Raw genomic sequence first — 12536 nt, 5'->3', positions numbered from 1 at the left:
GGACTTGGAGGACGCTTATGATGATTTGAATAGAAGATTTGTATGCATAATTAATACACATGAAGCTAAGGAGGCTTTAAAGAGGATGAAGACTGATAAAGCCTTGGGACCTGATGGTGTCCCTATTGAAGTGTGGAGAGGCCTGGGGGATGTGGCAATAAAATGGTTGACCAATCTTTTCAATAAGATTCTCCAGACTAATAAGATGCCTGATGCATGGAGGAAAAATGTGATTATGCCTATCTAGAAAAACAAGGGAGATATACAGGATTGTTCAAATTATAGAGGCATTAAGCTAATGAGCCATACTATGAAGTTGTGGGAGAGGGTTATTGAGCATCGCTTGAGGAGAGATACCAAGGTTTTTGTAAATCAATTTGGATTTATGTCAGAAAAATGTACCATGGAAGCCATTTTCTTGATGCAACAACTAATGGAAAGATATCGAGAAAAGAAGAAGGACTTACATATGGTGTTCATAGACCTTGAGAAAGCATACGATAGGGTTCCAAGGAATGTTCTATGGTGGGTTCTGGAGAAGAAAAAGGTACCATCAAAGTATGTAAAGGCAATGGAGGATATGTATGATGGGGCTACTACATGTGTGAAAGCTTGTAACGGAACATCAAGGTATTTCCCTATCGCGGTAGGTGTACACCAAGGGTCGGCTCTAAGTGCTTATCTCTTTGCCTTAGTTATGGATGAACTAACAAAAGATATTCAAGAGGAAATGCCATGGTGTATGCTTTTTGTTGACGATATTGTGCTTATTGATGAGAGCAAGGATGGTGTTAATAGAAAACTTGAATTGTGGAGAAGCACATTGGAATCTAAAGGATTCACATTAAGTCGAAGCAAGACTGAGTATCTGAAGTGTGAGTTTTCTCTGGTAAGAGAGGTAGACCAAGTCCCGTGCATCTAAGTGGTCAAGAGGTACCCAAGAAAAACGCTTTTAAATACACGGGCTCCATTTTGCAAAAAGGTGGAGAGACAAGAAGCAGAGACAAGCAGAGACAAGAAGCTTCCATCGAAGCTAAATGACTTTGTGGCTTGAAGTCTTTTTCTTAATTGTATCAGTAGTTGTGCATGTAATTGATGTAGTGTTAAAACAGTTAGTTAACACGTGTCTGTCACATGCATCCATTGGGTGATTGGATTAGTTAGCTGACACATGGCTAGTGTGTTGGCAAGTTAGTTGGTGAATTAGTTGTATAAAGACACTTGATAGAAGACATTGGAGGAATTCATTGAAAAAACAACTGAATACAAATTCTTACTTTCCTTTCTCGTTCTGTTCTCTTCTTCTTAGGTTTCTACAAACCTAACAGATTGATGATGATGTAAATCATAGAATCAGAGTAGGGTGGATGAAACGGCGCAGTGCATCTGGGTTTTTGTGTGACTGCAAAATCCCCCTTAAGTTAAAAGGAAAATTCTATAAAATAGCAGTAAGACTTACAATGCTATATGGAGCTGAATGCTGGCCAGCACATAGGCAACATGAACATAAAATAGGAGTAGCAGAGATGAGGATGTTAAGGTGGATGTGTGGTTATACGATGATGGATAAGATAAGAAATGAAGATATTCGACGAAAGGTAGGAGTACTACCGGTGGCTGAGAAGATGAGAGAACATAGGTTGAGGTGGTTTGGGCACGTAATTAGAAGGCCCCTGGATGCTCCCGTAAGAACATAAGTTTGTTACCAAGAGCTCAACACAATAAGAGGTAGAGGTAGACCGAAACTTACTTGGGGGAAGGTAGTAAAACAAGATTTAATGGAGTGAGATATAGATTGGCGGATGGTATGCTTTAGAACGGAATGGAGAAAAGCTATAAGCATGCTGGAGGGTTAGACTCGTTATTCCTATGTTCCAGATGGTCTCTTTTAGTCTTTTTCCCCATCTTCTTCTTTTCCATTTCTTTTTTACTTTTCTTTTTATATATATATATATATTATTACTATTCTATTTGTTTATTTTTATTTTTACCTTTTTTTTCAACTTTTTTGTATCTCTCATTTGGGTTCATCTATACCATCGACTCCAATTAATTTGAGATAAAGCTGTTGTTGATCTTGATCATAAGTTTTCACACGAGTAATAACACCATCATACATAAACTTTATCGCATTGCAAGAGACAAGAGGTCAATAGTAAAGACTAAAAGTTATTTTAAATTTAATTTTTTATTTGATATAAACCATTACTTCGCATACCGTTGGGCATTATTTATTTGATATCAACCGTTACTTCGTTACATCCAAAGCAAGTGGATACATGGTGATATCTAAAGGGAACTCACAAGAAAGAAAAATCCAAGGCATGGCAAAGCAACAATTAATTTAGTTCACTTGAGAAGGAACTTTTGCAGCCAAAAAGCAGAGTACTTGGGATATCTTTTCAAATTATCCTTGTAATCCACGTATATGAGGCCAAAACGAACTGTGTAACCAGCATCCCATTCAAAGCTGTCTGAAAACGACCATGCATAGTACCCCTTCACGTTAACACCATCTCTGCAAGGGAAAGGAAAAGCAAAAAGTAGCACATACAAATCATTATGAACAAGATATGTTCTGATTAATTTTTTTGTTAAAATAAACTCTCACTTGATCGCTTGAAGAAGGAATTTAAGATGGCCATCATGGTATCTAATCCTGATACCATCCTTGCGGGCTTCATTGACTGGTATTGAGTCATTCCTTGCTTCAGCCACCCCTACAAAAATTGAGAGCCAAATAATATTAATTTCTAGGTTCTTAAAATAAGTAATCTAATAGCCTCTCTATTTACTAACAAAAATAAAATTAAACTGTATAGTATTTACCATTTTCAGTAATGAAAATTGGTGGATTCTTATAATTATCCTTTATGTATGTCATAAGCTGATGAATTCCCTTCGGATGGATAAAGAGCCAATCCAAAGCAGTCTGCATAACCATAAAATTTTGCTTTATTAGTTTTAATAGAAAGACCTGTTCACAGCCAATTGTACGGTTTCCTTAGCTAAAAGGGGTTTAATTTTGTTCTGGACATATATAATGAGCCTCACAAGTCCCATCAGATTTCGGAAACTCAAACTCCCCACCCAGATAAAAACTTTCTCCATAAATAAATAGTTAAACTTCACGCATACACACTTCTTTTGGAAGATAGCGCCACATTAATACACTCTCCCTCTCTTCGAATAACCCAGGTGTAAGGACTCAACTCGCCTTTAACCAATTCCCAGGCTCTAATGAGCCCAACCCAGCTCTACCATTGTCAAGTGGTCTAAGGGAAACCACAACGAGAGATCACCATCAATAGTTTAAGTTAGTTCATTTATATTAAATGGATTCAATACCATATCTCAATCTAAAACCTTAAAGTATTGGATTTATGAATTTTCTAATTTATATAAACTTCACTTAACTAATTATTAACCAATATGGGACTCATCGTACTTGAATTCTCAACATGTATTACATTATCAACCAACCAAGTTGCATTAGTTTAAAGAGAAAGAGAGAAAATTCATTATACCGGAGTCCCAACAGCTAGACCATTCTTTTCCGCTGAGATCAAGAGAAAAAATTGTTGCTTGTATTTGTCAGTTCACTGTTATAAAACGTAGTATAAAACCATTTAAATTTTACTTTTGAGTTTGGCCATGTGTACTTACTACTGAGAGTGACTAGCATGTCTGTGTAGAAGGTCCTGTTGGAGTTGGCCGGTGCAGCATTTTCTGCATAATATGTGGTGTAATAATTCACCCCAAGAAAATCAATGGAACCTTTGATACTTTCGGATTGAGCTTCTGTGAATTTGGGTAGTCTATAACCCACTGAAGATCTCATACTCTGAGGATAGTCGCCATATGTAATCGGATGAGCAAACCTGAAAAAATGAGTCTGTCCACTTATATTGTTTATGAAGAATGTTTATATCGACAATTTTTTTATTTTTTTTATAAACTTACAAATTATATTATGTTTTACGTGTAATGATAAAACATAGTTTATAAAAAAAATTATAAATATAATTTATCCCTTATTTATCAATCAAAATATTTTTCATAAGTAATCGATCAAATTAAGTTCAATTTCCAATGATTTTCCCACTTTATTTTTAATTCGAGAAATACATACCATCCAAAAAAGAAGTCCAGAGCTCGACTTGCAGCCTTGCGATCCGCGATACTATTAGATTTTGGTTCAAAATAGTGAGTGGGTAAGGTGATTCCAATTTGTCCTTTTTGATGAGCCTATAGAACCACAATAAATTCTATCAATTGGACAACCTAGCTAATTCACTTGAAAAATAAATTCATATTATGGAACCAATGCTGGTAAGAAAATTAATTAATAATGATAGTAAATATAAATGATGCATTGAGAAGAATAGCTTAATCAAATTGATTTGATATAAACGAAATATTAGATGTCAAATATAAATTTAATTGGTTTTACTGGAGAAGAATAAATAATTAAATTCAAAAAAGACATCAATGTAAGATTGTTGGTGAAAAACGAAAATCAAGCAGGAATGAGAAGATGCAGAAAAAATATTTTTTTAAAAAGGCAACATTATTGAGGCGCAAATTAGTAACAAAAAATTAATCAAGTAGAATAAAATTATTTTGAAAAACAAAAATTTAATTTTAGTTAAATTTAAAATAATAATAATGTTAAATTACGCATGTAAATGAAAACTAATAAATAAGACTATGGGTGTGCATTGAACTGAACTCAACTAATAAATTTATTGTCAGAACCATTTTGAGAATTGAACTGATTTTGTAAATCAAAAGAACCGATTCGAAAACTAGGTTAGAACCGATTCAGAATCAATTCAAAAATTAGGTTGAAATGGGTATGGAATCAGTTCAGAACTGATTCGGAATGAGTTCTGAACCATATCAGAATGGGTTTGCATACTCAAACCGGTTCCGAAACATGAACTGGTTCAAAAACATAAGTTGATTCTTAGCCGTTTCTGAATTGGTTCTGAAAAAATAAAAACAATTCAATTTGCTGTTCTGCCAAAAATTGGGTTAGGATCGACCCATATCTACCCTTGAATTACACAAAACAGACCTGACTAGTCATTTTTTTCCATCTTAAATACAATAATTATTTTCCCTCAATTTTTTTGCCATGTATAGAGACGACCATTTTTATTTTTATTTTTGAAGCAAACCTGATATTTTCTCTTGTACAATCTAGCAGCCGCCGCATGAGCAAGTAGTAAGTTGTGGGCAACGATGTAAGGCTCGGTGGATGAGTCACCCGCAGTGCAATTTGCAACGTATTTAGAACATCTACCTGGTGCAAAGGTGCCACCATTGTACCCATTCATACTGAATGATAAGGGCTCATTCAGAGTGACCCAATCTTTTACCCGGTCGCCAAATGTCTTGAAACAAAAATCAGCGTAGTTTCGAAAATCCTCCCTAATTATTCATTGCATTAAAAATAAACCTAGTTACTTTTCTTTTTTCCCCTAAGAACTAAAATTAACACGAAATTGATGGGTAATTTGGCAATTAATTACTGTTACTTACACTACTTCTGGACTACGAAATCCCTCATATTCATCTTCAAGAGCTTGTGGGAGGTCCCAATGAAAGAGAGTCACAAAAGGAATTAATCCTGAACACCAAATAAGCAAAAATACGAGTTACCAAGGCAAAGTTGGAGAATAAATCAATGAATTCCTCTCTCTGCACTTGCACACATGAACTTTCAAGTATTTCTTTTTTCTTTTTTTTTTTTACAAAAGGGATAATTAGGTAGGAGTAAAGTTTCTTTTGGGTCGTTAACAAAAAAATATGGTTTCCCACATTCATCCCTTACACAAAAAAAAATAGTCTCAAGGTTCTTAAGAAATTCAAAGTAGACCCATTTAGTTGAAGTGGTCCCTCACAAATTCAAAAAAGATCCACATTAGTCAGGTTTGACATTCTCAAATGAGTTAATCTCTAGATATGAGAGCCTTCACTGTGATTTTGTTTGCCTTCTGTACAGGTAGTGTTGACTTTTTTATTCATCATTATAAATAAAACAATAATGTATAGATGTACACGAGTATATTATCATATTTGTTTTGGAGAATTGATAAGATTTTTTTTGGGGAGGGGAGGGGTAAATGATACCTGCAGCTTATTATGGAAGCAACTAGATTACGAGTGGATTCATAACCTTATATTTAAAGGTTGATTTAAACTTTCTTTACAAAAAAAAATTTGGGAGCACTGTCTCCGATTCTCCAACACTAAATATGCAGACATAAACAAAACTTTCTGGGTCAGCCACTGCGATGAATGAATGGATAAATCAACTATTAAGAAATGTTTTACCATTAGATACGATATCATCAATGAGATTGTTGTAGAATTTAACACCCAAGGCATTGACTGCTCCCTTGCCCTCTGCAGGAAATAATTGAATACTCGTAAATCACTTTTCCACGTTATGTTATAACATGTCTGGTACTTATTATTTTTATCTTTTAAATTTCTCAACTGATTTGGTCCAGTTGGGCAATATCACAAGGGCGACAAAGCTATCGATATTAAGTTTTTAACATAATTACATATCTAAGACTCGAATTTGAGATCAGTGATTAAGTTGCTTAACATGAAAGAGAATGTCAAAACTAGTTTCACGTTAGGATCATCTTACTGGGAAATATTCTGGACCATGAGAGGGAAAATCTGAAGGAGTCCAGCCCAATTCCTTTCACAATCTTTATGTCACTCTGCGAAATTGCATCAGCAGTTTAATTCTCTATTTCAATATATGTTAATTGTTTTGCTTAGGGGACTTTAATGATGACCAATGTTTTGTCCTTTAAATCTACCTTGTACCGATGATATAAATCAACTGATACATCACCGTTGCTGTGATCCCAGATCTTTTCTGCTCATTCCAAAAACAAACAATAAAAAAAGAAAAAAAAGAAAGAGATTGAACTCTTGTTAGGACACTTCAACCACACAAAAGTAAAGGTATACATTTTTATATTCATATAAGCTATTCCAATGATAAACTGAGAGTGAGATTCAGACAGAGAAAGAGATAGGAACCTTGATGCTGTTTAGTATAGGTGTCCCATATACTTGGTCCCCTGCCATCTATATGTGCTGCTCCTTCTGCCTGAGTAATTAACAAAACAACAGAAATGGGAGACAATTCATGCATAATTTCTGTTCAAAAAAACACAGTGACTAGAGATTTGAATAGTTTGTAGCAAACTAATATGCTAAACCTCTGTTGTGGGATATGCTAGCAAAAAAAAAAAAAAAGGAAATTAGTAATTAAATGCATTGTTATGTTGTGAAACAGACCTGATAAGCAGAACAACCAATACCAAATAAGAAACCAGAGGGAAAAAGGCTTCTATTGAATGTTGCAGCATAGTGACTTGGCTCCACGCTTGGTGGTGCACTTCCGGAGCCACCTGCCAGAAGGGTGGTTAGAGATATAAGGCAGAGGAGGAAAGGACCTTTAACATTCATGATATCTGCTTTGTATATCTAAAAATCTGGCGAATGCTATGTATTTAAATACATAGAGTAGGGAATCTGCATAATTATATCATTTATTAAACTTTTTTTTATTAACTTTATTAAACATTTTCTATTATGTCTCTGAATTAAATGTCATTGTAATATTTTGAAATGGATTGATTCCTAGGCGCAGTTATAGCATTTGAAAAGCTTTATATATACGGGAAAACTGTGTATCATTTTAAATGATGTAAAGTTGTGTTATTTTAAATGAGAGAAAGAGATAGATAAAGAAGGAGAAAGTGGACAGAAAAATATAAAGGTGTGGGTCCCACCTCTTTGTGAGAGTAAAAGGATATAAGTTGTGTCATTTAAAAGGACAAACACTGTATTCAAAAAAAAAAAGGACAAACATTTTTCCCTATATATATATATAGAGAGAGAGAGAGATAGGATCTTTTGACATCAGTGTCAAATTTGTAATTTGACACCTAATCTGAGAGTCATTAGATAAAAAAAAAAATCAACAACTCTGATTTGTAAGCATACGACCCCGTTGATCTTTTTTGATCTAATGACTCTTAGATGAGGTATCAAATTTCAAATTTGACACTGGTGTCAAAGGATCCTACCTCATATATATATATATTACAAAGGGAAAACGTTTGTTAGAAAGTTTGATAACGTGTCGCGCTCTCCTTCAATTTCAGCTTTGTGTTCACACTTAAAGGAATTTGAAATGTTTCTTGTTATAGTAACTTTTTAAATTATTTTTTAAGCTTAAAATTTTAAAAAATCAATTGAAATCCAATTAAAAAAAAATCAATTTTGACAAACACAATTAAATTCCCACTATCTCTTTATTGGAAGCTGCGAAAGTTGAAAGCTGCAACAATTTATTGCACCTTATTGGGAGCTGAAAAGTTTTTTAAAGTTGTGCCTTAGTGGAAGCTAAAAAGTTTTTTGCAATATTTAATGCACAAGCCAAATTCGATAGTGTATAAACAAAAAGATAGAGTAAATATCATTTTGGGTCCCTAACAAAAATACAGTCTCCACTTTAGTCCCTTACAAAAACAAATTAGTCAGTTAGTTCCTAACAAATTCAAAGTGGACCCATTTTAGTCCTTTTGAGGGACTAATATGGGTCTTTTTTGAATTTGTGAGGGACCACGATTTCAACTAAATGAGTCCACTTTGAATTGTTAGGGACTAACTGACTAATTTATTTTTGTAAGGGACCAAAGTGGGGACCGTGTTTTTTGTTAGGGACCAAAAATGGTATTTACTCTAAAAGATATGTTGCATGGGAGTTGTTCTTTAAGAATTCGCCTGTAATCACATTTTTCATCTCCACTACTTTCTTCATCTTCTCAACTTATTCTTCTACGTTATCTATTATTATACCTTTTTTATGTACTCCAAATATGATTTCATAAAGGATCTTAATCCGTCTAAGGAGGAATGGAGGATTGAGGTTAGGGCGGTTAGGACTTGGAAGGTTCCTAATTTTTAGCATAAATGTTTTGATGATAATGTGGAGATGATTCTTTTAGATGGACATGTAATAGTTTTTCTCTTACCATTTGCAATTCTATTAGGGTGGAAGAATCTATGCTATTGTCAAGTTGTTCTTATATTAGATGAACATGTAATATTTTTTGTTTTTTGTATTTTTTTGGCAATTCTGTTGTATAGCAAAGCCGACTGGAAGATTTGGAATCACTAAAATATGTACTTTTGTACTTCCTCAGATGAAGGTACGACATTCTTCTTTATCTGTTTTTCTTCTACAAGTAATTTTTCCATAATTCTTTTCCTTTTTGAATATTATGAAATAAATAAATTGCACAATTGAGTTGATATTATTCTGGAAAAGTATCTTTAGGCATGATATATTATAAAATAAATAAATTTTTTAGTATATACAATGATTCTCACAACCATTGCGAAATATGGATCACAAGCCTGAGTGTATTTTGTGGGAGCGGTATGTAGATCAAGTACAAACTTTCTTGGCAAATAATCAATCTCCTCAAAATGTGAAAAAATGATTTCAACGTATTTTTCAATAGTTCTTCCTCATTTTATGCTTATGTTTCAGGGTTATCAATGAGGAAAACGCGAAAAATGCATAATGGTGGAAAATTAAAAGATCAAGCTTTAAAACAGTGAAAGCAAACAATCTACCATGAAATCAACATCATCAATGAAATTAGGGTTAAGAAGAAGAAGAACGGTTGGTGAGTATATTATATGGAAGAAGAAGATATGGATTACCCTCTTTTAGTTTTTCAATTTTCTAGCTTCCTATTTTCTTTTTTTTCTTTTTTTCTTTTATTTGTATATGAACCATGCAATTGTGGCTTCATATACAAATAATATATTATTATATTTTCTTATTTTTTTTTTCTCCCACGAACACAATTACTAATATCCTTTTTATATCCAAAAAATAATGATTTTCCTTTATGTATGACTTTTTTGATGTATCCTTTGTATATCTTTTTTTTTTCTCCAGCAAAATTAAATAATATTCAAAACTTATTTCGGTAAAACTTTCAAAAAAGTAATATGTTTTAAATGTGAATAAACGATTGAAATTCCAAAAACATCTCATAATAAAGGAAAATAAGTTTTGAAATTGTGCAAATAACCTAAAACTTCTGTTTGTTTATTATTTATGTTTCTTTATATTTTCATCTTCTCGAGCTTTACTTCTATAATATTCAAGCTAAAATTTGAAAATATTAATTCCATTGTTTAGTTTCATATAAGAAAAAGTATAAAAAAATACATATTAAATAAAACACATGCAAGCCAAAAATGCGATCCAAGTAATGCATCATATGAGATATCGTTTGGAATTTCTATTGCAAACTTGAATCAGTTGAAAAATTCAAGAAATTCGTTTTCTACTTCTGATTGTGTGAAAAATTTCAAAGGTCACGGTAGACATTTTTAAAACAAAAAGTAATTATATTACTATAACACCTCGCATTTCTAAATTATATATTAATATATTAAACATGGATTAAAAGGGAAGGATTAATGAAAATTCGGAAGATTAGGTCAAAATACAAAGGAAGGGTAAAACGGTAATTAGCCAAACACGCAACCCTAAAGAAATGGATTTAGAATGAAAAATTGAGTGGTTAGGCAAGTTTCAGAAAATTCAGTGAATAGTATTTTTTACCGGGTAAAAATATTGCGGTACAGTTGCACCGTTAAGAGTGCCGATTGAGTTTTGAGCTCTAGGTTTGGATATAAGTTATAAATGGAATATATGACTAGGAAATATGATTTCTAATGAAAATTGATGGAAAATAATAAGTTTGGGGAAGCGTGCCTACGGCGCACGTAACAGTTCAAAAGTGCATTTTCTCTGAACAACCGAAAAACTTCGGATTCATCTGATCAAGGGTAATTAAAGGACAATGGTTAATGTTAAAAATTAGAGTTTCTAAATAGGTTATAAAATTATAGACGTTTAGTGGAATCAGAGGGATATTTGAATTAGTTTGAAATCGCGTGAGGTGACGGTGGGGCCTACCTCACTTAAGACACATGTGCATAGGACTATTCATCATCACTTCCCCCTCCCTTTCTCTCTCCAAACCCAAGCCCTAACCCCCTCCATGGCCAAATTTCTTTGAAATTCCATTCTCCTTTAACTCCATACACAACCGAATCAAGTGAAGTTTTTCTTGAAACTTGTTGGAAATCACCTCCTAAACACAATGGTGGTAGCCTTGAGCCATGAAACCCACTAGATTTTGAGAAACCCCCCCCCCCCCCAAACCCGCAGCCATTGTGTGTAGATTTGCACTCATGGAGTTGTTTGGTTCTCCAATGGTTTAGTATGATGTGGAGGAGCACTAGGCCAAGCTATTGAGTAAGTTTCATCATATTCTATTGGTTGGATTAATGGATTTTATTCATGAGCCCTAGAGTCACTTTGTATGATTTGTGTAGTTAGAGAGCTCAATTTGAAAATGTGTATTAGATGAATATGTCTTAGAATGATGTGTGGGAGTCATAAATGCCATAAAATTTATTGTTGAAAATTAATGATAACTTAGTGAAATTTTAGTGTGATGCCATGAATTGGTGAAATTGGATTGGTTATGTAATTGTGTAATTGAGTGGTTGGATGTTTGTATGAGTTGATAATATGATTGTGTGAGGTGTGGAGTAGTTGAATTGGATTAAAAAATCCTTGGTATAGGCCAAGGGAGAATTCAGCCATAATGAGTAAAATGAGGAATTTGATGTTGTGGAATTGTATGATTGGTACATTGTGTTGTTAAAGGGTAATTAGAAGGGTTGTGTGATGGTTGAATGCTTTGAAAATCAATAGAAAAATATTAGATTGTGTTGAATTGTGTATTGTCCCTAGAAGGAAATAAATGGGAAAAATGGTGTTAGGATGGTGTAAAATGAAAAGTGACACCTAAAATGGCATTTTGGTAGCCTTAGAGTGCTTAGGAAAAATAGAAAGAAAATAAAGAAAAATATTTTGTGTTTTAACATATGTATGGCCGAACTTCACTTGTGGGGGGAGGAAAAATTGACGTTTTGTGAATTTGATGGTTTACCGTGTTCTGACGATCCGTATATGGTCGTTGTAGGTTACCTTCCGCGGATTTGAACCTTGAACAGTGAGCTCGGTGGGTTGCCCTTGGTCTCGGACTAAAAGGGATTGAGGTAAGTCTTTTGGGACCATGCATAGGTACTTGAAAACTTGAATGTGTTGTGTGAATGGTAATTAATTGAGAATGTCCTCTGTGTAGGCATTTCTGTTGTGTAACTAGCTCGGAAAATATATTGCATTGGAGCTGCAGGAGAAGATTATACAGGTAACCTCTTGGTACTGGGTTTTGATCCCCTTGTGTGTTCCACCATGCCCATTGAGGGTAATGGTAGGAAGTGTACGTAAATGATATAGGATAACATGCTCATGTATATTGTATGTGTTACGGTATGGAAAATATACACCGTTGAATGCGTCGCGCTCTCAAATCTGGAGAGAAGTGGCAATG

At 33.8% G+C, this 12536-nt stretch overlaps 1 protein-coding gene across 1 annotated transcript; it reads right to left on the bottom strand.

Annotated features, from left to right (window-relative positions):
* Positions 1 to 2207: 2207 nt before the first annotated feature.
* LOC133306499 (vicianin hydrolase-like) lies at positions 2208 to 7518 on the bottom strand. The gene is made up of 13 exons (XM_061506828.1): positions 7333 to 7518; positions 7072 to 7141; positions 6846 to 6904; positions 6668 to 6743; positions 6343 to 6414; positions 5548 to 5635; positions 5184 to 5436; positions 4133 to 4248; positions 3667 to 3881; positions 3528 to 3559; positions 2830 to 2932; positions 2612 to 2720; positions 2208 to 2518 (listed from the first exon to the last, which is right to left on the bottom strand). Exons 1-13 carry the CDS (start codon positions 7501 to 7503, stop codon positions 2350 to 2352), a joined length of 1533 nt encoding a protein of 510 aa, XP_061362812.1. The 5' UTR covers positions 7504 to 7518; the 3' UTR covers positions 2208 to 2349.
* Between the last annotated feature and the right edge of the window lie 5018 nt (positions 7519 to 12536).

Source organism: Gastrolobium bilobum, unplaced genomic scaffold, assembly GCF_033153095.1.
Source record: "Gastrolobium bilobum isolate Gb01-03AN ecotype WA unplaced genomic scaffold, APGP_CSIRO_Gbil_v1 utg11277, whole genome shotgun sequence".
Classification (NCBI taxonomy): domain Eukaryota; kingdom Viridiplantae; phylum Streptophyta; class Magnoliopsida; order Fabales; family Fabaceae; genus Gastrolobium; species Gastrolobium bilobum.
This window is presented reverse-complemented; position numbering and strand designations above follow the sequence as displayed.